General features: G+C 41.3%; 3 protein-coding genes across 4 annotated transcripts in view; all 3 read left to right on the forward strand.

The window, feature by feature from the left end:
• Positions 1 to 16,012, forward strand: part of atp7a (ATPase copper transporting alpha) — a 35,233-nt gene extending 19,221 nt beyond the window's left edge. Inside the window, exons 19-23 of the mRNA XM_042073876.1 lie at positions 239 to 381; positions 2,475 to 2,678; positions 3,089 to 3,206; positions 12,915 to 13,017; positions 13,678 to 16,012. Of these exons, the coding sequence (XP_041929810.1) occupies positions 239 to 381; positions 2,475 to 2,678; positions 3,089 to 3,206; positions 12,915 to 13,017; positions 13,678 to 13,948 (839 nt within the window). The 3' untranslated portion in view covers positions 13,949 to 16,012. The remainder of the gene's footprint in view (positions 1 to 238; positions 382 to 2,474; positions 2,679 to 3,088; positions 3,207 to 12,914; positions 13,018 to 13,677) is intronic.
• Positions 16,013 to 16,552: 540 nt separating this feature from the next.
• sowahab (sosondowah ankyrin repeat domain family member Ab) lies at positions 16,553 to 18,313 on the forward strand. The gene is made up of 2 exons (XM_042073879.1): positions 16,553 to 16,595; positions 16,748 to 18,313. Exon 2 carries the CDS (start codon positions 17,111 to 17,113, stop codon positions 18,221 to 18,223), a length of 1,113 nt encoding a protein of 370 aa, XP_041929813.1. The 5' UTR covers positions 16,553 to 16,595; positions 16,748 to 17,110; the 3' UTR covers positions 18,224 to 18,313.
• Positions 18,314 to 22,049: 3,736 nt separating this feature from the next.
• gdf9 (growth differentiation factor 9) lies at positions 22,050 to 26,097 on the forward strand. 2 transcript variants are annotated; one of them, XM_042073877.1, is made up of 2 exons: positions 22,050 to 22,736; positions 24,351 to 26,092. In XM_042073877.1, the coding sequence occupies exons 1-2, from the start codon at positions 22,385 to 22,387 to the stop codon at positions 25,259 to 25,261; spliced, it is 1,263 nt and encodes a 420-aa protein (XP_041929811.1). In that variant the 5' UTR covers positions 22,050 to 22,384; the 3' UTR covers positions 25,262 to 26,092. The 2 variants fall into 2 exon arrangements, with proteins under 2 accessions (XP_041929811.1, XP_041929812.1); XM_042073878.1 differs by having other exon boundaries at positions 22,599 to 22,736; positions 24,443 to 26,097.
• Positions 26,098 to 26,255: the final 158 nt, after the last annotated feature.

The raw sequence follows: 26,255 nt of genomic DNA on the forward strand, positions 1-26,255 counted from the left end.
AAGGTGTAAGACCGAAACGTTATGTCATTTTCAATCGTTGTGTAATTGCGGAATGGTCAGTGTGCGGGACTCTTTCTAAGTTTCCAGACATATTCACAAGTAAAATTAAGTAAAATATAATGGACTACTTAGCACAGCCTTTGTAGCTTGAGTTCTCGTCATCTTCAGGACTGTTGAAGCATACGTTCTCTGCGCCATGGTGGCCATTGTGTGTGGATGTTAACCTGTGTCTGTGCAGGCGTTCTCTGCGCCATGGTGGCCATCGCCGACACGGTGAAGCCGGAGGCGGAGCTGGCAGTGCACACGCTGACCAGCATGGGGTTGGAGGTGGTGCTGATGACCGGAGACAACAGCAGGACGGCGCGTGCCATCGCTGCACAGGTGATCACATCATCACACATCAGCCCTTAGCGCTCAGCACTGACACATTACAGCTACGGACAGATCGACTACATTCACAATACATTCACAAACGTTTACAGAACACATTCAGGTTTTATTTTATTTTGTTTTTTTAAAAATGGATTAAACTCACCCCCACCCTTTTATCTATCCACAATTCTCCATAACGACGAGGCAAAACAGAGTAAATATTTAATTCATTAAAAGACTGGAAAAGAAAGACTCATTGAAAGGGTCTGAAAACGTTCTGAATGCACTGTGTAGTAGGTAGTAGTCAATCAATGGCTTTCTTTATATTGTGCACATATACATTCTTATCAGTGTGATTGCTCCCTGGGAACTAGAACAGTAGAAACAGGAGGATTAGAATGGGCTGTGTGACTGCACATAGTTATAGTTGTGTTCCAGGGGCTGATGGTATTTTTGATACCATAGATTTAATAGAGACCCAGTCAGACCAATAGTATGAAAAATCAGGAACAGAGTTTATTTACAATGATGCGCATCAAGGGAAAGACAGCATGACTTCACCTAAAGATCCATCAGCTGCTCTAACTAGACAAGGAAATAGTTAGGGTTTAAGTATCCTTCCAGGCTGACGGGAGATGGCGTTGGTCATCCCATCTCACGTGGACTACACTGATTAGTGGCAACCTGGCAATCCGGAGCAGATAGCTACTGATGCAGCCATGCAGAACAGTGAAGCACTGCAAAGTCATAATATTCCTGCTTATCTCTAAATACAGTCACACAGAGATATACACAGGGACAGTACAGATATCATACAGTCATTACATAGAATCATACTTTTAGTATCAAAGTGACCCACTAATGAGAAATGCAGAACATTAAACCACATATTGGAATATTGGACATACTGTAATGCAGAACGTTAAACCACATATTGGAATATTGGACATAATGCAGAACATTAAACCACATATTGTAATATTGGACATAATGTTCTATTCCACTTTCTCTCAGGGTGTAAAGGTACATATTCATACTGAACTGTTTAGGTACGGGACATTAGGATCAATACAGATGTGTTTAGGTACGGGACATTAGGATCAATACAGATGTGTTTAGGTACGGGACGTTAGGATCAATACAGATGTGTTTAGGTACGGGACGTTAGGATCAATACAAATGTGTACCGAATGCAGTCTCAAACAGTAATCAACAGTAGGTTTTTTTTGCATCAGGATCATGTTTACAAATTTGAGTTCCCACACAAACATATTAAGTGATGGACCATATGTCAGTTTAGTTAATTAAAGGAGAATTCCGGTGTGATATTGACCTAAAGTGTGTTGAAACATGATACCGAGTGTGAACGTATGTCTCATAGCCCATCTCGGCTTGTCCCCTGCACTCCAAAATCTGGCGCTAGTTAGCCGATGCTACCAACAGCTTTTTCAATGGTGGTGCTTCGGCATCAGGCTAGCCATGCAAATAAATCACTGTTTTACACAATTTACGAGGCTCAATGTATCTCCACACTTCATGGGTAGACTTCCGAGGGCCCTGACATTTAAAACGAGACATTGAGAACTTTGAAAAAGCACTGGTAGTTTACTTACAAGACGATTTATGCAGACAGTATCTTCGCGAAGTTTAGCGTTTGCAGCCATCTTGAATTGAGTCACGATAAGTCGAGCGACAAGTAAGAATGAACAGGTATGATAAGGGATCAGATTCCAAAAATAATTCCGTGGAAATGCATGGATTCCAGTTTCTTCCAGCAACTGGAATCCATGCATTTCCACAGAATTATTTTTGGAAATAATTGTTGGTAGCATTGGCTAACTAGCGGCAGATTTTGGAGTGCAGGGGACAAGCCGAGATGGGCTATGAGACATACGTTCACACTCGGTATCATGTTTCAACACACTTTAGGTCAATATCACACCGGAATTCTTCTTTAACGCCAAAAACAAAATTGACTTCTTTTCAAAATATTATTCCTGCTTACATGTGTTGAGTACCAGCAACAATTGCCCAATTGTGTTGCCATGACCACTCTCCCCAGCAACAATTGCCCAATGTGTTGCCATGACCACTCTTCCCAGGTGGGCATCAGGAAGGTGTTTGCGGAGGTGCTGCCCTCCCACAAGGTGGCTAAGGTGGAGCAGCTGCAACAGGCGGGCAAGCGAGTGGCCATGGTAGGCGACGGCGTCAACGACTCCCCGGCCCTGGCCATGGCAGACGTGGGCATCGCCATAGGAACGGGCACTGACGTGGCCATAGAGGCGGCAGACGTGGTGCTCATTAGGGTGAGTGGGTGGAGCGTGTCACCACACTGCAAACCTTACAACCCCCTCTAGGAAGTGCATGCCTGTGGTGACTAATGCATCATGGCTACCGCGTTGTCTTTATTCATATAGGGCATTGTTTATGTACAGAATGCAACCCAAAGCGCTTCACACACAGACATCAAGACATAAACAAGTAAATTAGCAAACAATTGAAAAATAAATAGAAAAGATGCCGGACGGAGCGGCGTGACTCGCCAGCATACGCGCAACCTAGCAGACGTCAACAAGTCTGAGGCATTCTCAGATAAATACTATTGAGGAGAGTTGAGGAAATTCCAAAACTTTTCCAAAAACTTCAACACAGTGTTTTATTGGAATTGATCATTAGTTGGTTGGATCTATCTGTCTTTCTGTGCCTGTGTTTACAGAATGACCTCCTTGATGTAGTGGCGAGCATAGATCTGTCGAAGAAGACGGTGAAGAGGATCCGTATCAACTTTGTCTTTGCCCTCATATACAATCTGGTTGGAATTCCCATTGCTGCTGGTGAGTTGAACTTCACTGAAGAACACTATTGTCTCTCCTCTCCGAACTCCAATCCCAGTTCGCCTTATTCACCCGGCGGCCAGAACGAGGCTAGAGGGTACACTTGCCATCACACTTCAGTGCTGCAGATGGTGGTAATGCACTCTCTTTGCAAACTGCCAAAAAAAAAAAAACAAAGCTCACCAAAAAAGAAGGGATTGCTGGCCTGGGGCCTGTACTACGAAGGAAGCTTAACCTACCCAGATGTAACCCAGGGTTACTTTGTTAAACCGGGGTTGACAAAACCTGGTTATCTTAAGTGGTGTTAATCGGTACTACGACGCAGATTATGAAGTTGATTTGTTGAGCCGGGGTTAACCTAATTGGAGTTTGTGCGCGTTCACATAAAAGGGGCGGGTTGCAGCGCAAGTCACCACTTTCAATGATGACGCGATCACCTTATTTTACGGATGAGGAATGCACAATTATAGGGCTGCAGCTATCGATTCTTTTTGTAATCGATTAATCTAGCACTTTATTGATCGATTAATCGGATAATTATTTTTTTTGCATTTTTAAACGACCAAAACAAATAATGCATAACGAAAATGACATTGCTGTAAAATGATCAAACAATTGGCACAGAGGTATTTATTCTAACTCCAACATTTGGCTCCAAAACTAAGCCCATTTATTGCAATTTACCCATTTAGTGTTTATAAGTGCCAGTGCCAACAATTAAATAATGTTCAAAATGTTCTCTGTAAAATTGCAACCTCTTGTGCATGACTTAGCTGGGTGAACAAAGCTGTCCATATTATGTTGTTAAGTAATGGGAGGGAGAAGAGGGGAAGCAATTTAATGTATTAATATGCACAACAGGTTTCATGCTGTAATCTAGACCTGACATCAAAGTAAATATCTGTTTTATGTAGATTTCTACACCTGCAGCATTTGGCATTAGGCTACTAACAAATAATTTCACCATTACTAAAAAATAGCCTACCATTAGGCTACTATCAAATAATTTTACCATTAGGCTACAAAAAAAGAATTTCTGGGGTGAGCCTATTTGCTATGGTAACCTAGCAACCTGTGTGTGTGTGTGTGTGCGCACACGCATGCGGTGAGTGAGGGAAGATGAGGGTGCATGCATGTGAGGGGTTCTTTTTTAGGCATACTGTCTTGCAATTGAACGTGAATAAGTTTACTATAGGCTACTTAAAAACATCAAAGCTAAACATTATATCACGACATCGCTACAAATATAGTATGTGATTAAAATCAGCCAACATCAATGTAGGCTATAGGCTACATAGATAGATAGATAGGCTATCAGACATGTCAAAGTCAAGGCCCGATCCGGCCCGCGAATGAATTATCTACGGCCCCCGGGATGATATTTGATTAGTATTATAACCGGCCCGCAGCCCACAGCCGCCGGCTGCTGTTTTGCACGCACCAATACTCCATTCCCCACAATGCAACGGTAGCCCGCACGAACTCACTGCGTCGCCGCAAGTGGGCCTCGGCTTCATTATTCATCAGTATTCAGTCAGGGCAGATGTCAACTTTCAGCTACCCCTCTCCCCAGTGTTGTGCCTGAACACGTTCATTGAACGAAAGTTCATGCACCATCATATGAACTCGTTCATATTTTGAGCGAACGTGAACTGAACGTACTGTATTAGCCTACTACTGCCTGATGAACGTTACGAACTCGTTCATTCTGGTGTCTGTGAACGGCACGCTCGTTCAGTTTAACTTCGTTGAATAGGGTGTCAGATTTCTACAGAGCCTTCCACGCGAAAACCAGGCTAAAACACACCGTAAAAAGGCCTTAATATGGCAGCATGCAGGTCACCATTTGTCAAACTATGGGCCGCGGTCCGCAATGTGGACAATGGTCTGCAGAGTGAAATTATTCCCGGGCCATCGTCTGATAATTTGCTCAAGGAGCAAATCATTGATCAAGGAGCCGCGGACAGAAAAAGAAAACAAACATTTCTGCAATTAGTAGGAAATACTTGTTTGGTGTCATCAAACATAGAGGCATAGAATGAAGTCATGGTATGGGCGTTTATTCAATGCATGCGTGTGCACGTTGGTAGCAAAGCTAAACTTCAACCTATTGGAAGGCTATTTAATTATGAAACGACATTTAATAGAACGACGTGGATTTATGCAACTTCCCTAAAAAAGAAACAGAGCACAGACTATATAAAACACTGTTTGGCATTAAGTATTAAAGTCAGCCAAAAGCTATTAATTAGTCTTAGTTAAAGATGGTTAAAGATCTCCAGATCAGTGATTTTATGCATGATCTGATCCGCCATTTACCATTCACAAAAGCTGGTATTGTGTTTCCTGAATCCTTACATTCAGGCATTCAAATTAAATGTAATTAGCATATAAATATTCTATCAGTGTATGATGCTGGCATGAGGGAAACATCCCAAAACAACCGCACCCATATAACTGCTGTTGTTTTGAGAAGTATTTCTCATGCAAGCATCATGCAACAATGCAAAAACAATGAAACTATTGTAGGCCTAATTATATTTTACATTAGTAAAGCAGTACTCTGATGTGCATGTTTTCACAAACTTTTGTGAACAATCTTAGCACTTTAAACATTGACTGTTTTGAAGTGCATGTATAGCAATATAGTATAAAAATAATAATAATTGTGATATCATTATGATAATTTGATGGGGGGTGGGAGAAGTGGGTGGGTTCATGTAGGTGGGCCCTATGACCCCAAAGTATGCCTTGACTGGGCCTCAGGTCAAAGAAGTTTGAGAAAGGCTGATGTAGACGACAAAGCAGCAAGGAGGCATCGTATGATCATTTAAACAAGTTTTATGACAAGGTCGGTGAGGATGGGGAAAAATCATACATTTCTGTGCAAACTTTGCCCGCACTTCAGTCACAGTCATTATTCATTTAATCATTAAATAAAATACAGTACACGTCTTGGTTCAATAGGTTACGTGCAGTCATTTTAATATGTTTTAATAAACATTGAACCAGTCCGGCCCTCGGCTTGTAGCAGATTTTTTTTTTTGGCCCTCTAATGTATTTGACTTTGACATCCCTGGGCTAGATAGATTGATAGATAGCCTACATTATAGATAGACGCTTGGTGAAACAGCATGGAGTGGATGTTTTCGGTTCAGATGTTCGTTCTTTTCCTTTTTGAGTATGTAATGATCCCAAAACTTTACTTGAAAACTTTAGACATTCTCTGCCATTTATGGACATCTTGACTCCGCAATTGCGCCAGCTAAATTCAGAATGTATCACGATTCACGCGCTAGTGGTGTGCTTCCTAAACAACAGTCCGTGTGGAACAATCAGATCCCTCTGCGTATAGTGCGCATCATAGGAATTTAACGAGGCTTCGAGGCAGGGTTTTTGCCTCGAGTAATTTTTGTAATCGAGTTATTCGAGTAACTCAATGAATCGTTTCAGCCCTACACAATTATTATGCCAAGTTATGAGGAATTAAAACCCACTCTACGACAAAAATCAAATACGTCGGCAGTGAACAAAGCAAGGCAAGGCTGTTGGCAACGTATTGCAGATCGGGTAGCCTAAATGCCTAAAAGTAAAGTTTAATTTCCACATGTTCTTCAAATATGTGTTACGGAGGATTAATAGCTTGCGGAATGTCTGAAATGAGTTGAAATAATGAAATTGGCTATTTTGAGTTCATAGAAATGCCTACAGATGCAACACAATTTAGAAGTGGGCATATAGATTACAGTAATAGGATAATTGAATGTTTAAGTAGCCCCCATTGACTGATTCAGTGTATGCCTAATCCTGTGAACATTTCAGATGCAACACCATTGCCAAACGCACATGGCAGCAGGTGAAAATGAAACACAAACACATTATTCAGAATAGTAGGTTTATATAGTTATAGCTTGCATTAATATTTCTTAATTATGAAAACATGTAGGCCTAGTATGCTTATAGCCTTCACTTGGCCTCTGTTTTACAGCTAACAAGAAAAAGGTGTATTTGAACACTACTGTAAGGAGTGTTTTACAGTAGCAACGGAGTTGGCCATTGCAAATAATAGTGGAAGGCCGATTGTGGAAGGGGTTGAGGGAGGCATTCGGTCGGATTCTGGTGCTGTGGAAATGTGTAGCCTTTATGTGCAGGGTACAGTAATATGACATTCAATTCAACAAGTTTGTTAAAATGGTGATTTTAATTTATTAGGCCTAGGCTATGTCCGATTTATTTTAGGCTATTCTTGCTCAGATGTTCAGCATACTGTAGGCTAGGCTAGGCCTATGTCCGATTTATTTTCGGACATAGGCCTACAGTATTCTTGCTCAGATGTTCAGCATCACCGATTAGATGGAAAACATGAATGTCCACGTAAGGGCATTGCTATGACGGGTGACATTAAAGACTTCTGCCTAGATCATCTGACAAAGATAACGAATTCCCTCGGCTGACAATCTACATCTTCATAGAGAATATATATATATATATATATATATGGCGGCAGGGTCGGACTGGGAACAAAATTCGGCCCTGGCAATTTTCTCCTGGACCGGCCCACTACTGGACCGACGTCCCCCCCACCCCCCCCTGATTCCCCCCCATAAATAACAAACACACAGTATCATGCTGTAGCAACACTTCATAAGCTGAACCCAAACATTTAGATTTGGACCTATAGGTTATTATATAATCAGTATCGTAATTTCTGTCAACTATGACGATCTCCATGCATGTTCAGTAGCCTATATTTTTCCTTTAGTCAAGCAGTGACATGTGGTTTAATCAGTGTTGGGCAAGTTACTTCAAAATCGTAATATATTATGTATTACTTATTACTGTCATTTCAAAGTAATTCATTACATTATAATATTACTGTCTCTGAATTGTAAGGCATTACACTACTATTGTATTACTTTTAAGTTACTTTTACCAAAATATCTGGAAATATGGATTTGGAATTCTAAATGCAATTTATTATGCTCAATGCAGCTCATTGCACTTCTAATGGAGGGTGATGTGGTACAACATAATGACTGAGCTAGGCTTAAGACTAACAACAGTAGAATTCAATAGGTGCAGTGATGGCTCATGATGCAATACAAGGAACAATCATAGCCAGAATTTTGTTTAAAGAAGACAAAAGGTCAAAGTCTGGTCAATTGTGATAGAAATGCTGTAACTTTTTAGGCTTAGGCCTACTCATTAAAATCAACAGAGAGCCCACTACCTGTATATTGTAACCCAAAACTTAAAGACATGTCAAGATAGGCTACACAGTGCAGCTACTTGCCATTTTTGTGCCCTAACTGGTGAAATACAGTATTAACCTAAGTATGTCATTATATGGCCAACTATAAAGATGTAATCTGCCTGTTCCCAGGGATGGGTAGTATTTCTGAAACATGTAATATGTGTTTCAAATGCAAAATAGTATTTTGTCATTTGTATTTTATTGGGTTGAAGGAAATGGCTCTGTATTTTGTATCAAAATACTTTATTGGTGTGTATTTTTGTATTTTAAAAAATACTGCAAAATACTATATGTGAAAAACACAAAAGAAGTAGATACTACAGACAGGTGTAATGAATAATTGGTAATTAGGCAACAATGGTTTATGTTTATTGCAATCAGCTAATGTCAGAACAGCTGTGTTCAACAACACTTACAGCTTTTCAGTGACTGCTATTGCTGAAGCATCAGCTCTGGTCTGAAGCACTGGTGTGAAGTGGTACGCAAGTAAAGATGAGCAAGTTGACCTGTGCAAGTTCACATAAGGACACTGACAAAGGCAACCATGTCCCATTGTCTCCATGCCAATCTTTAACAGAAAAATGTCAGATATCTCAACCACAATGACATCAATAGATGGTAAGGTGTTGAGTGTGTTTGAATTCCCTTCCTTGTAGCATCCTTTACTGCATTCCACAGTGGGGAGAAGTTCACCTTGTTTAATTAAATAACAAATCTATTTCCTTATTAGCTGCATACTTGAGGTTGGAGATATTAAGGCACGTCAAGTCTCTCACATACTGGAACTTCAAGATACATAGCCGTATGATTTTCTTATTCAGTTCTGCACTGGACTTGAATTACGAATTTTGGCACAGATACACAATTATGATTTTGGCCTATTGATTATAATGTGGTTAATTGAAAGCTCTGTCAGTCATTTGGATAAGCATCAGCTAGATGACTAAATGTAAATGTAAATTCTTGAATTATTCTTAATTCTGATCACACTGCAGTGTAGTGACACAATAGCATTCATATTTTTGCCCATCCCTGCCTGTTCCCTAGCCTAGAAATCTAGACGCGCCCCTAGCGGCAGCCAATAACATTTGCTGCCAGGGCTAGTCTAGCAACTCTCCGTTGGCTTGTGAGCTCCAGAAATCGAAACTTAATCAGGACATTGAAATCGTGTATAGAGTCGTTTGGTGGGCTTAACATAATGATTGATGGCAGAGTTGCAACGGTTTGGCTTGAATTCCCTGCTACTTGAAAACAAATATCCTATTGCGTGCAGAGGGAATTTGAAAGACAACTGATTATCCGGCCCCTCGGACTGAGCACTGCGAACGGTGAGTGCCCAGACCCTACATTTTAATGTGGGTCTGGCTCGCCAGGCTACCTGTTCCCAGCATTAGCACAACACTTTGCGATGATTAGCTTGCAGTATTTTTAAAATACAAAAATACACACCAATAAAGTATTTTGATACAAAATACAGAGCCATTTCCTTCAACCCAATAAAACACAAAGGACAAAATACTATTTTGCATTTGAAACACATATTACATGTTTCAGAAATACTACCCATCCCTGGGAACAGGCAGATTACATCTTTATAGTTGGCCATATGATGACATACTTAGGTTAATACTGTATTTCACCAGTTAGGGCACCAAAATGGCCAGTAGCTGCACTGTGTAGCCTATCTTGACATGTCTTTAAGTTTTGGGTTACAATATACAGGTAGTGGGCTCTCTGTTGATTTTAATGAGTAGGCCTAAGCCTAAAGTTACAGCATTTCTATCACAATTGACCAGACTTTGACCTTTTGTCTTCTTTAAACAAAATTCTGACTATGATTGTTCCTTGTATTGCATCATGAGCCATCACTGCACCTATTGCATTCTACTGTAGCCTTAAGCCTAGCTCAGTCATTATGTTGTACCACATCACCCTCCATTAGAAGTGCAATGAGCTGCATTGAGCATAATAAACTGCATTTAGAATTCCAAATCCCTATTTCTAGATATTTTGGTAAAAGTAACTTAAAAGTAATACAATAGTAGTGTAATGCCTTACAATTCAGAGACAGTAATATTATAATGTAATGAATTACTTTGAAATGACAGTAATAAGTAATACATAATATATTACGATTTTGAAGTAACTTGCCCAACACTGATTAAACCACATGTCACTGCTTGACTAAATGAAAAATATAGGCTACTGAACATGCATGGAGATCGTCATAGTTGACAGAAATTATGATTTGTGCCAACATGTTGTAGAAACACAACCACAGTTAGGCCTATTTGGTGCATCTTCTACATTGGTTATAGTCAGAGATTCACATTAACTGTAGGCTATCACCGCAAGTGTATACTAAACGTTTTTGCCCAAGTTTGTGTGTCATCACATTTTGCAAAATTAGGCTACCTTCGTTACTAACCTACCAGTTTATACTTTTTACGTGCATCGACTCGCGATTGATTGTGCATCTAATGTAACACTCGGTGGAGAGACTTCCACTTTCCAAGTTCCACTTTCACTGTCGTTGTGAGCTACAAGGCTACTACTATATGGGAAATACTTTGAAGTTCCTTTTGAGTCCAAACATGAATAGGTTTTCTTTAACCTGTGCTACACTTTTCCACCAAGTTGTGCGAAAATTGTAGGTACCCGGAGTTTTTTTTATGTTGACAGACAAACCGCACTACAGTAGCCTACATGGTGCAGTAAATGGAAGCTCTTCGTAGCGCGTGCAACTTACGTCTATAAAAACAATATATTTATGGAATAAAATTAAGACACCTCTGATTGCTGTTTACGGTTAAACTGCGATGATGTGAACACCAGCCAGCGGAGGGCACTTATATAGCTTAGGCTACCATGCATGGGCTATATTTCCCCACAAACCAAGCGGCTGCTTGGACAAATCCACTTGAGGGGTGGGGCAGGGGGGCGCGATTGTAACACACACTGAACCTGTCATGAAGAGGCCAAAATGATTGACCTGTCACCCCCCAATCCAAATGGATGCAACTGCATTTATAGGCTAAGCCTAGGTCTACATGACGGGCCGCAAATCGGCTAAATAACTTAAAAAAAAAAAAAATCCCGGAGGTCACCGGCCCACGCCCGGTTGTACAGATTACCAGTCCGAGTTTGTATGGCGGTCTCTAAAACCCCTCGAAGAGAGCACCTCGAGATTTGCGCTCCGATGTCGTTTGGATCATCCAGGTACGCCGACATAGTCTCGAATTGTTAGTGGAGGGGTGGTAGGCTACTTATAAAGGGTGTGGTTAACGGAAACCTCTGGTTAACCAAGAACATAACCTGCTCGGAGCAGGTTTGAGATGCATCGTAAATTGCCTTGGCAGCATACCTCGGTTAAAACCTATCCACCTTTCGTAGTACGGGTTAATCGGGATTCGGGAAATTACGCCACACGTGATCAAATTACTCTCGAAGTTACCCAGATAAGCCACTAACCCCGCTTCGTAGTACAGGCCCCTGTTCTTTTTCTCTTTAGTGAGTTTTTTTTGGCAGTTTGCAAACGGAGTGCATTACCAGGCGAATAAGCTTTGGATGTTCAGAAGTGTAATGAATGCAGCATCTGAACTAAAATTCACATCCTCAAAAATATAGGCCACCACCCTTATGGTCAATAACAAAAATGTAATCTGTGATATACAATATATTCATGTTATCAGATATCGGATACCAGATTTGGATTGTGTGTAAATGTAATGTGATTAATGATTTGTGTGTAAGTTTGCATCTGTGTGTGTGTGTGATTTGGACTGTGTGTAAATGTGGATCTGTAATCTGATTGGTGATGTGTGCCTCTGTGTGTGTGTGTGTGATTTGGACTGTGTGTAAATGTAGATCTGTAATCTGATTGGTGATGTGTGCCTCTGTGTGTGTGTGTGTGATTTGGACTGTGTGTAAATGTAGATCTGTAATCTGATTGGTGATGTGTGCCTCTGTGTGTGTGTGTGTGATTTGGACTGTGTGTAAATGTAGATCTGTAATCTGATTGGTGATGTGTGCCTCTGTGTGTGATTTGGACTGTGTGTAAATGTGGATCTGTAATCTGATTGGTGATGTGTGCCTTTGTGTGTGTGTGTGTGTGATTTGGACTGTGTGTAAATGTAGATCTGTAATCTGATTGGTGATGTGTGCCTCTGTGTGTGTGTGTGTGTGATTTGGACTGTGTGTAAATGTGGATCTGTAATCTGATTGGTGATGTGTGCCTCTGTGTGTGTGTGTGTGTGTGTGTGTGTGTGTGTGTGTGTGTGATTTGGACTGTGTGTAAATGTAGATCTGTAATCTGATTGGTGATGTGTGCCTCTGTGTGTGTGTGTGTGTGATTTGGACTGTGTGTAAATGTAGATCTGTAATCTGATTGGTGATGTGTGCCTCTGTGTGTGTGTGTGTGTGTGTGTGTGTGTGTGTGTCCTGGCGTGCTGCAGGCGTGTTCATGCCCATCGGGCTGGTCCTGCAGCCCTGGATGGGCTCGGCTGCCATGGCTGCCTCCTCCGTCTCCGTGGTGCTCTCCTCCCTCCTGCTCAAATGGTGAGTGCCTCTCAGACCCACCGCCAAGATGCTCCACTCTGATTAGGAGCGCCAGTGGAAATTGGATTTATAAATTACTTGTTTGTTTACAAACTGGCGAGGTATGGAGGTTTTATCCGAAGTGGCATCACTTGCTTCAGTGAATCGTTTTTATTAACGAGTTTAATTGCTTACTAAATGGCGTTATCAACGGCATCCCCTGTAAATAATAAGCCAACATAGCCTTTCCACCTCTCAATTAAAAATAGGGAGGGGAGAAACACGCTTGCTATTCACGTCGTCTGAATGAGCCTGAGGGCTCTACAGTGGCTGGGCCTCAGTGTGCCCTTCACTCGCTCCCTCTATCTGCCAGACTGGCCTGAAGCACGTGGGCACACACACACTCTGAAGTGATCTACACACAAACACCACTTACATGCAGACACACACAGAACTGATTTACTCACAAACACCAAGTCCATGCACTGCCACACACACACACACACAGAACTGATTTACTCACAAACACACACCACACAAACACACCCTCTTATAGCAAAAAGTACAGCCACACACTACCACACACCCTCATACATTCTCTCTCTCTCACACACACACACACACACACACACACACACACAGCTCCTATCCCTGCCAATTCTTGTGTCCCTGTTTCCATAGTTACACTAAGCCGAGTGCCGAGAAGCTGGAGCAGCAGGTGGGCGGCCAGCGGCGGTCAGGCAGCCTGTCGGACGTGAGCGTGCACATCGGCATGGGGGAGCTGCGCAGGCCCTCGCCCAAGCTCAGCCTCCTGGACCGCATCGTCAACTACAGCCGCGCCTCCATCAACTCGCTGCGCTCCGACAAGCACTCGCTCAACAGCATGGCACTGGCCGAGCCCGACAAGCACTCCCTGCTGGTGGGAGACATGAACTGCGAGGAGATGGTGTGAGGAGCCGGAGGAAGAGTGAGGGAGTGTGTGTAAAGACTTGGCAAAGAGAGGTGGGGAAGGCAAGGAGATAAATGTACAACCCTGAGTCCTGTAAAGTAGCATGAGGGTTGGAACTTGAGCTCTGGAATTCACCTCTCTCTCTCCCTCCCTCTCTCTCTCTCTCTTTTGAGCCACTGCAGTGCCTAAGCTGGGGGTGTTTGTTAACACGCATAGCTTATTGAAATTGTGTTTCTCTCTCTGTTTGTTTGTTTGCCTCGCACTATCACTGCAGACACACTAGTGTGTGTCCCAACTTCAGGCAGGATTTTGAAAGTGTCGCTCCAATGAGTGTCTGTTTTCCAAGTACAGTTATATACCAGAAAATACAAGACAATGGGAGACTGAGAAAAGATACTTGAAAATAAGATATGACAAATCAGAGTTGCAAACTATCTTTTCTTTGCAGAGGAGCATACCAGATCTGAATGATCTGTCCAAAGACCAATTTAAACAATGTCTTTGCAGGAATTAAAGAAAAAAAATGTGGTCAGAGGATTTTATTAGTTTCCCCTAAAAAGGAAATGTGACTTACATTTATAATATTGTGTATTATGATTTTAATACAAAGAATATTTATACAGCCTAATTTTAAATGTTACTATGTCACAATCTTTATATATTTTTTTCATGTGACACTAAGGAATGTAGAAATGCACCATCATTATTTATCTTTTTTCCAAATGAATTCTGACCGCTCTGCGGTGCTGCAAAAGAAGCCTTACTTTAGAAATGTCAAAAGTTCCATGCAGAATTCCTGTGTCGTCACAATGGCTTCAGTACCAGTCACAGACTCCCCTGGTTCAGTTGGGGAAAGAAAAGAAAAAACACATTCCAAAGATTCCAAAGCAGTTTGGCCTCCAGGCTCTAAAAACCGAACCTCATTCTTGGAGACTGGTCGAGATAGACACGTTAGAGATTCCAGGTCCATAGTTGACCCAGTCTCACTCCAGACCTGACCAGACAGATTATCCGAAAGAGCGAGAGTATCTGTCCAAGAACAGATTATATCCTGTACTGTATACACAGTGTTTGTCATGTAGCTTTCATGTCTGTGCCACCTGGTGTGAAGTTCAATAAGTGAATGTGAACATGTTTTGCTGTGAATCAAAGAACAACATTGAAAAGGTGATAATGGATGTGTTTTTTTTTCTCAGCTTAGTGCTTGTAAACGATACGTCCTAAAATCTCAAGTGCTTAAGAATTACCGATGCTGTTTGCTGCCTGAAAGTTTACGTGACTTTCTCTCTGAAGTCTTTGTGTCTCAATGTTGTCTAGGCATCTCTATATTTGTTTTCTTGATTTTGCCAAAATTTAAAAGTTGATTACCACTAAAGTGACATTTATTAGGTACATACCCAGTAATATTCCCATCAAATCATGGCATAATCAAAAACACCAACCTAATCTGAATTTGTACAACCAAACTTGTTACTGGACACACACACACACACACACACAAACACACAAACACAAACACTCACACTCACTCGTGCCACTAGCGTAATCAATTTCCCTGGCCCTGGTAAGGAGCTTAGCACTTTCCTCAGGGGTAAAGAGGCCTTAAAACATTGTGCACATTTCACTACACTGCACTTCGCAGTCTTCTGCCTATCTGTCTGACGCTCAGATATACTCTAAGGAATCCACACATTTTGTGCTGCTTGTCACAAACACCACAGAGATGATGAAGGAACACTTTAAATTAAAGATGTATAATCGTTGCATTTATTTTGTATTACTCCAGTCCACTTCCATGTAGTGTTAAGTGTGCAAAGAAGCTTTGGGTCAGTTCAGAACACCTTTTTTTTGTGCTGCACTTTGTATTATGTACTTCACATGATGTGGTATTTATTGCTAGTCTTGCCGTGTTGATTGAGGAAAGTGTAGTTGGAGAGTATTTGGACAGGTTCTACACAGTGTTTAGTTGTCTCAGTTAAACAGTGCATACTCTGCAGTCCTTTAGTTACTTCTGTTGTAAATATGTACATTATGCCTTTGGAATAAATAAACTTCCTTTGGCATTGATCTGTTTTGGTGTTCATTTGTAAGAATGGGATCACAGAATGCGTGGACAAACTGCGCCACCCCGTGTGCACATATGGAATTGCTTTATTGTATGCTGCATTCTGCTTATTTATTTATTTATTTAATTATTTATTTTATTTATTTATTGGAGGTCTGCCAAATTGTGTTTGTGTTGATACACATCAATTGTGTTAATCTCCTAAATATGTGTAGAGAGAACTTCTAAATATGTTGTTTCTAAACTAAATTAAGTTTAAATACAGAAGCTTAAGCTTTGTTTTTTGGTACTTTTTTTAATTATTATGCTTTTCTGTACCATTACTCGTTGCTTTTGTTTAAAGCACATTGAAAAGTATGAAAAGTGCTAAATGTGCCTTCCCTCACAAATGGCCAAAGATTGCAACGTTTTGTGCTCTCACAGCGGTGCACTCTAGAGTCTAGTCTAGTCAACCAAAAACAAGACATTCACGGGAACGCGCTTCGGGTGGCGCGCATAGCAATTTTAAACTCATCTCGCGCTCTCGGTGCCAGGGACGCGGAGTTGGTCAGGAAACTGATTTTCGGGAAGCACCGGAAACAGCAGGTAGGATAAAGTAGGAGAAAGGCGCATTATACGCATGTTCCAAAAAAGACGGCAAAAGGACTAATAGTGGGAAAGGGTGATTTATAAATTAACTATAACGGTTTCAATGAGCGATGGCCCTCACTCAAGAGACTATTTTGACGTTTTTACAGGAGCAAGGGGGCAAAGTGAAGAACTCTGAGTTGTTGAGCAAGTTTAAAGAGGCGCTCAGCTGCAGCGATCCTGTGGAAAAGAAACAAAACAGGGATCTTTTCAAGAGCTTTGTGAACAATATTGCAGTCGTTAAAGTCATAGATGATGTTAAGTTTGTTGTTGTAAAGAAAAATTATCAAGGATTTGGGAAAAATAGTTCTCTAATCGCGCCAAAAAACGAGTTCGAGGATACTTTAAGCCGCTTCAATTCTTCTGTCTCGTCCTGTTCCCCTGAGCGCACGAGCGTCCTTAAACATGGGTCCGGTAATATTGTTCAGTCTGCAGTTGAAAACAATAACAATAATACTTATTTTACCTCACATATGAATGCGGTCGGTCAAGGCTGTAACCCCGAAGATAATCTCCGGCAAAACTCTGCATCAGGAGGATGCTGTAACTTGGACTGTGAAAGACAACAGATGTCCCGGCGAAACGACACAAGTGTGCAAACGGACGTTAAACAGAGGAAAACAGGTGCAGTGTTTGCCATTATTGCTACGAAATCACCTCCAACCTCAAGCAATGAAGAACAATTACACACTAAAGTTCTGATTCAGGAACCTGTATCACAACAGCACTTGCAAGCCATCAGAATAACCCCACCTCAAAGACGCCTAAAAAAAACAGAGACCACATCTCGTAACACAGGTACAGGGGAAAAGCCCAATGAAACGGACAGAGACACTTCTCCAGAAACCAAACGGAGGCAGCTGGAAACCAAGTTACCCGACACTCCCCAACTGAAGAGGAACAACAAGACCACAAAACCAAACAATGAGCCCAAGTACTCCGAGGGGGTCCCCCTGGAGCTTGCTGAGCATGATTGGCTCGTAAAGTCTGCTGCGGGCCACTGGGACCAGGTTTATGGCCTGTTGCTTCAGGACGTCCAGCTGGCAGACAAGAGGGACTTCATCTCGGGGTTCACTGCACTGCACTGGGCTGCCAAAGATGGAAACAAGGACATGGTCCGCAAAATTATCGACATCTCAAGGGACAGAGGCGTGGAGGTGGACATAAACGCCCGCTCGCACGCAGGTTACACCCCACTGCATATTGCTGCCATTCACGGCCACAACATTGTCATTTCTCTGCTCGTGCGGGGCTACTGTGCCAATGCAAACGTGAGGGACAACAGTGGCAAAAAGCCGTACCACTACTTGGACCAGGGGGTCAGTATGGAGGTCAGAGAACTCCTCGGAGACCCTCACATCATCTCGCAGCATCAGGAGGTGCCCTGTGAGCAGGAGGAGGAGGACCACAGCCTCCCCGAGCTGCCGAAGGGCTTCAACACCCTGAGCAAGCTGTTTCACCCGCATTCGGGTCACAGAAAGAAGCACCGCCACAGGCCCAGCTTCCACTTCGTTGGAAGTGAGGACCCCAGAGATGACCGCAGGGAGCACGTCCTCTCTCGCAGACTCTCAGATATGTTCCATTGACTGCAGACTTTCAGTCAGCACCGGAGTATAGTCTCCTCAGAGACTGGTGTGGTCCCTGTAAGTTTACTAATTTAAATGATAGGGATTGTGTGTGAGTGTGTGGGATTAGTATTTTTGTAGAGATAACTGGATATAAATGCATAGCCAGCCCATGCAGAACTTTGTGTTGGGTGGAAAGCAGTTTAAAGAATACACTGGAGCATTGTGAGGGGATCATATGAATCATAGCTGATTAATCTTATAATTTATGGATCTTGCGAGTAAACGCTAAATGTCTAATTTGATACCTTTATGAAAAAAAAAGTTTTATTCACTGTATGAGACTGAACATAAACATGACCTGAATTCTCAGAAAATGTCTTACTTAGTGTTGTTCAAATTATGTTTAATTATTGCAATGCACAATAGAGAACACACATTCTTGTTAAAAGTGGGGAGGAATTTTCAGAGACAGTGATATTCTGACCTCTGTGTTTTCTGTGGAGAAACTGAACTTATGACACAGGCCATAACATCTGTGGAGTAAGTTATGGCCTGTGTCCTATATGCATAACAAGACATGCCTCAGCAAAGAACGCACCCAGTGTTCCCTCGGAACAACAACCTCGCTTCCCTTCCGCCCTCGCCAGAGTCTGCCTTGGCTTGTAACATTCTGGGGCTAACATTCTCATCTGTTAGGTGAAGATGAGTGTGGGCTAGACTAGGCGATGTAGGAAGTAAAACGGTTGCCTTTGCATGTCTTTATGGCCTCCATTCTGTGAATACAAAAAAGTCTTCTCTATTTCCTTTTATTTAAAAAAAACAAAACATATTAAGACCCATAATTTTGTTTGTAACGCCTTAGACGCCTGACATGCTACTACAGGACTGGAGTAGAAAGCAACGGTAGACTTCTGACATGCTACGACAGGAGATTTTTATGGATAATAACCACCACAGTAATCTTGTGAACGATTACTAACCACACAAACCGCAGGTTGAACATTTTTTTCTCCTAATTCAACTCGGTTAAATATCACTTGGCTTCCAAATGCATAGTGATTTAGCTGTTGTTGCAGACAGTTGAATGTGTTTTTGTTTTGTGAGCCCAGGGGCCAAAGGGCATTGAACAGGACATGTTCTCTCAAGCTGTGTTTCTGTGGCAGTGGTCTTGCTGGTGGAATCCTCTTAGTATTCCACTCACAGTGTTCTGAAAGTCTTTTAAATAGGTCAGAAACAAACCATGGGCTTCACAATCTCATTGAAATTGAAGAGCACATTATGTGATGCCAAATGAGGGTGAAGAAAACCATGCTATGTTGTATTAGGCTTACATTATTTTAGTACTAAATATTTCTTTATGCACAAGGAAAGAATATGAAATTCAAAGGAAAGCAATATAGTGTATGACTTATTTTTATCCAGTGTTGTAACATCTACAAACTAATGTAGACATGTTTACCACAAGCTCTTAATACCAATATATTTGAGCATTTGGCACAATATTTTTTGTTTTGTTAAGGTTTGGAAGACAACCCTATGTCAGTGCCAAACAGTCACAAACCAGAGTATAAGGTCATGGGATAATTGTGATCCACATTGCCAGGGGCCTAAGTGGGTACAATCAGGCACCAGCAGGGCACTAGGCACACTAATGGGAGGCTTGTTCAGCTTGCAACATTGACATCAACATAGACTGTAAACCTGGGGGGGGGGGGGGGGTGTTTAAAGTTTTAACAAGGGTAACAATTGGTCTATGCACAGTTTCAAAACAGCTGAACATTTACATATTTATGTTGTGTGGGGAAAGAACAGAAATGGATGTTATAACAGAGGGTAATTCAGTACACCGCATTCCTGATGTAAGACTGGGGAAACATTCATGCAGTATAACAAATGCTACAATAGATGACTATGTGCACTGACTTGCTCTAATACTAGAGACTTGGAACATAGACTGTATATATAGATCTACATATACAGTCTATGGTTTGGAAGGTAGAGGTTATTTTTTGTGGATCTTTATGTGGATCCAAAAAAATGTGTGGATTTAATAATGGATAAGAGTTGCTTTTAGAAATAACTAACAGGGGGCAGACTTATGGTGGAAGTTAATTGTTGCAGCATACGTGCCGTAAACGTAACGCTTCCGTTATGGGCTCGGTGTCTACCAGTTAGGCACTGTAACAAGTTAATGGGTGAGGAATTGTGTCCTGCTAACTGTAAATGCCTAAAAAGTAGAAATGTAGCAACCTCTTGATTCAATGGCGTATAGAGGTTGCTACATGCTCTATGGATTCTATGGCTTAGACTTTCTAAAGTTAACATTTTATTGCTGGTGAAGCAATATAAACTGGGAACCTATGGTAACACACCACTCACACCAGAAATCTTGGGGCATAATAAGGACAAATTAACAATAGTTTATTGTTGTCACATGACACAGATCATAACTTGTCAACCAATCACTTGTGTGTGTGTATATATGAGGGGCAGCCATGGCCTACTGATTGCTCACTGCGCCGGGATTAGTGTGTGCTGAGTGTGTTTCACTAATTCACGGATTGGGATAAATGCAGAGACCAAATTTCCCTCACGGGATCAAAAGAGTATATATACTTATACTTATACATACTTAATATATGTGTGTGTATGTGTGTTCCATATAGAAGCATGGTGACCCATGAGTGACATCACCCTACCCCCCACTTACCAGAGCAGTGTAGCTGTAAGGGCCCCCTCAAGTGGAAGGAATGTAGCAAAACGTTCTAGACTCATAAGGCCTCTTCTAGTAAATACAGGAGCATGGCCCACTGAATATCAATACACCACAATTGAATGGGTGACCTCTAAATTCCTAAAAACAAACAGTAAAGTATTCACTTTATTAACCCATAGGAAAGTAAAATTTGGTATGATAATTTTTGTCTATTCTATTTCTCCAATACATAATTGAGCACAATTAAACATCAATATGTGATTTTCAATTTCAACTCATGAGAAATAGTCCTGCTCTTGTTTTAGCCCAAGTCTAATTTAAGTTTAACTTAAGATCTCAAAATACTCTTTTCTTCTTCTTCCTATTCCTATTGTTTCATATTTCTCCTAAAGAGGGTTTAGGTGAGATCTCAATAAGAGCTGATATTTCTTATGAAACAAAGAAAAGGCCATTTAAACACCAGTTCTTTTCCTTTGGGAAAACAAACTTTAGAAATGTACCTCCAGCTGTCAACAAACAAGACTTTTTAAAACAGTATGCAAGATAGGCTACTATGGAAAAATATACTAATGTTGTTCATTGATGTGTTAATCTGATTTCAACTTCATTGTGGTCCAATACTTCACAAATAGGCCTAAAATAACTGGGTAGGCCTATGTGTTTGTTTAATATGTATTTTTAGTAAATAATCTCTGGAAACATATTTTGCTACTCACATTAAAGCAACACCAAAGAACTTTTCCTCTGTCGCACGCACGCAATTTGTTTATCCAACGGCTTTGTAAATAACGATGTCCATAGACAAGGTAGAATATGTTGCATGATTTTATGAAAGTATGCTACGTTGTATTGCGACATCATGCAAGTCAAATTTGTAGTTTCTTATGTCTCATTCCATCAAACTACAGATCCGCTACCCGATCTGGCAAACTTAGTGCGGTTATAGCCGATAGAGGACCGCAAACGAATGCAGAAGTGCCGTTCACCCTGTTACGAGTTGATGAACCACGGAAACAATTTTGGAAACATTATTTTAAGGTACAAAAAACTCTTTGGTGTGGCTTTAAAGATGCCCACCTGTTTCCCCCCCACAAAGGGCAGGTTGTTGGTACTTTCCCCATGCAGGTTCTGTTGCCCTTTTGATCTCATGGGATATTGGTCAACTATATTCTTGTTCAAGGAGACAGATTCTTAGACACATCAAAACCTATAAGCAAGATATTAACAAATTAGCTCTCATGCATTACACAGAATGCATCTGGGATCACATGCATTTAATGTTAACATGCTTAAAACGTTATAGATAACATGCTTAAAAACTTGCCTTCACAGCACAGGGAAACTCGTTCATGAGACGAGTTCTCACCCTTGATTACGTGCACCTGTCAATCTGGACCGTTTGGCATGGAGTTTGATTGTCTGGACTGTCGGTAGATCTCTAAACTTTGACGGACGTATCAACAATGGCAGCTCTGACTCAAGAGATTTGTGCAAGATGCTTAAACGGATTGATATTACTTCTCATACTACACGGTGTGCTACCCATATCACTTCAAACTATTTCCGACGAGCCACCAGAACCGAGTGACCCTACAGTTCACGGGAGTATTTTGAGTCCCTTGTTGAAGGCATTGTCGGATAATGAGCCATGGCATGATTTATCGCCAAGAGCAAAACCTGAATCAAGATATGTCAGGTACATGAAAAGGCTGTACAAAATGTCGTCTAAACCGGAGAGAAGTCATGAGACAAGTCATCTGTACAACACGGTGCGATTGATCACCCCTCGAGATGAATGTCTGGAGGAAAATGAAGGTAGGTTAGGTAGTGTCAAAGCTCTGATGTTGTAGCCTAGACATGAGGTATCGCTGTCGGTTCCTTGGGGCGGGAGCCTACTATTTTGTGCACTGATGTAAAAGAAAATGAAAACGCGTTGGCCTTTTATCACACCTGATAACGTTTTTCATTCAACCTTTAGGCTATTTATTACACCTGATAACGTTTTCATTCAACCTTTAGGCTATTTATTCATTGATCATTCACTGAGGGTAGCCCTCTTTTTCAATTATGCTGAAATTACAGTCACAATGAAAATAGTATAAAAATTAGTAGTAGGCCTAGCCTAGTGAAATGTGCAAATACACCAAAAATAAAATGAACAATGAGAAGACATTTGAGAGGAGAACGTTTTTTTTTTTTTTGTAAAATAAAGCATTTACAAATTGACGTGGGAAGGTTTGTGATTAGAGATCTAAATTGACCATAGGATAGTAAAGAGCTCATCTTTACAGTGCGTTGAAGATTATTCCAGGAAGTAAGGGCATTATAGCAAAAGTCTGACTCTCCCAGCTTGGAAGGAATATGAGGAACCTTGAGCATCAAACAGTCATATGATCTAGTCTGATTCAAGCATAGTTGAAATATAAAATGGTATAACTTTATAGATAGATAAATAACAATGTTTATCTCTCCTCTCTGCTAAAGATGGCTAACCTACGTAATCATAAAGGGCAAGTTATGAATTCACCAGTTATGAATCTGTGTGCAGAGTGAACAGACTGTGTTCAGGACCTTGAGGAAGCAGGGACATTTCTATGAATAACATCTCCATAGTCTGACATAATAATGACATAAAACCTGTTTCAACAATTATTTTCCTATGCATAGGGAGACTGGATACGTTTCTGTAGAAGAAACCAATTTTTTGTCGCAGTTTGTTTACAAGGTTAGCTAGTTTATCATCCAGTCAAATGCCAAGATATATTCAGAGAGACTGTCCATGTTGGAGCCATTTACAGTGGTTATTTGCACACTCTTATCTTGTTTCTAGCTCTAGTAAACAGCATAAATTCATTTATTTTAAAATCAGTTTTTCGATGATGATGCTCTGAATGAGACCAAACCCATTTTGCATCTCACTGGGTAGCACTCTGTACCTCTTTATTTGATTGTGATGAATTACACACATACATACATAATTTTGCCTCAGCAGCAGTACATGGTGTGTCAGTTCTCTCTCACCAAACGCTATATTTGACACTATAACCTCCGCATCCACCAGGCCATGATTTGTTGGCGCCATACCCATTCTGCCGCATACCATCTTTCTTCTGCTCGATCAAATTAGGTGATTCGGTAGATTGCTACAAACTACAAACAAGAATTGTTAGCAATCAATGTTCTGTATGTATTATTCTTTCATATACCTCATGGGGGAGTTGGACATATTCTGTACCCCCCCCCCCCCCCCCCTTCCCCCATACACACACACACCAGTTTCAAATAGCTTGCTATGGCCCTGATATGCAGCAAACGATTCACTTTAAGCAAAACCTCTGCTAAAATAACATTCTATGTAATAATTGTTACTATTTACATAGTGACTGCTGATGATGACTGCTGAGAATGACTACTGATGTGTTTCTGCAGAGATCTTCATGCAGGATCTCTCCTACAGTCTAAATCGAGTGAGGCCTCAGGAGCAGCTTCTCAAGTCCGTCCTGTTGTACTCCTTTGACCAGGACAAGGCTGCGTCCTTCACCACGCTCTGTTACCTGGACATCGAAGAGTACAACCCCACGGCCCAGCAGTGCTGCCCAAACAGCCACTTCTCCGTGGCATTCCCGGTGCATATGGAGAGACGAGGCCGCCTGAAGTGGGTAGAGGTGAACGTGACGTCCTTCATGCACCCTCTCTTCAGCTCGCACAAGAAGGACATCCATCTGCTCATCAACCTCACCTGCGTGGTGGACGGCGGCGTCCGCTATGACCACAAGGGCCCCGTGGAGCTCACTTTGAGGTCCCCTTCGCTCCTGCTATACCTAAACGACACCAGTGAACTGGCTTACCAGAGGTGGCCCCCCCAACCCATGTCTGGTGGGCTGAGCAGACGCGCCGCATTCAGCCACCCAATGGGCTTCAGCCCAGCGAGGAGGATCTGGAGGAGGAGACGGAACGTTTCCAGAGGCAAGCCGACACCTGACCCAAGAATTACCATCTTCCTCCCCAAGCACGACTTCCTGACGGATGACTGCGAGCTGTATGACTTCAGGGTGAGCTTCAGCCAGCTCAAGCTGGACCACTGGATCATCGCTCCTCACAAGTACAACCCGAGGTACTGCAAGGGTACTTGCCCACGGGCATTGGGCTACATGTATGGTTCCCCGGTGCACACCATGGTACAGAACATAATTTACGAGAAGCTAGACTCTTCTGTTCCTAGGCCTTCCTGCGTCCCCTCAGAATATAACCCCCTTAGTGTTTTGACCATTGAAAATGATGGCTCTATTGCATATAAGGAGTATGAGGAGATGATTGCAACAAAGTGCACCTGCCGCTAAAACTCTAGCATCAGATAGGGGTGTTTCATTAAGCATTTTGGCATCTGTTAGTGTCTTATCATTTAGTGTCTGAATCCAATGGCATTTAAATGGTAAGGTGTTTGGGTCAGTCTCGCCAAGTCCTCGTGCAACTATTTATAACTTTGTGGACACTCATATTTTTCATTCATATTTTTCATTCAAATTTTTCATTAATTTCATTCTTACATAACTATATTTGTATGTGTAATATTATGTGATACTGTGTGTTGTTTTTTTTTTTTGTTTACCTTAATCGCCATTGATATAATTTTATGTTTATTTTTGTTAATTTATTTCTGTTAATTTATTTCTGTTGGTACTTTCTGAATATTCTGTTGTCTCGGCGAAATTTTAGAATATCTGGGCAGATCAAGAAGTGTAATCTAATGCCCCTGTGCAAACTCTTTTACACTTGTCAATTTTATACCTGTAGTTCACAAAAAATCTCATGTACTACCCCCCTGTTCATAAAGTCCACTTAATAAGTTGTCCTTCTGGAGACAATCTGGGTTAATTGTTGTCAAGGAAATTACTAAATGCCTATTGATTATATATTGGAGTCTACCTAAATGCGTTTGGCATGCCTATCAATGTAAGTTAATTCACTGTTATTGTTTGGATAACTGATTTCACAAAAAAGGAATATTAATGAATATTCATGTTATAAAAAGTTAAATAAAAAAAAAAAGGCAAGTTTATGTCACCCACCAGGAATCAATAGTTTGTTAGGACTAAATATTCGGGTCTATTTGATATTTGCTGTAAATGTCCAATTTTATTTCTTCTTTGCACTACAGCAATCTCCTGAAATAGGCTATAATATACAACAGGACGTTCATAACAGCAAAATCCTATAGCTTGTCTCATTATGGTTGATCCTGCTTGATGCATGTCTTCAGGAAGCTTGGCTCTCTGACACCGGTTAACTGTTACAGCCAAATTTTCACCTGACAGCCTCCCCTGGTTAGGAGAG

The sequence above is a fragment of the Alosa sapidissima genome, chromosome 20 (genome assembly GCF_018492685.1).
Source record: "Alosa sapidissima isolate fAloSap1 chromosome 20, fAloSap1.pri, whole genome shotgun sequence".
NCBI classification, from domain to species: domain Eukaryota; kingdom Metazoa; phylum Chordata; class Actinopteri; order Clupeiformes; family Clupeidae; genus Alosa; species Alosa sapidissima.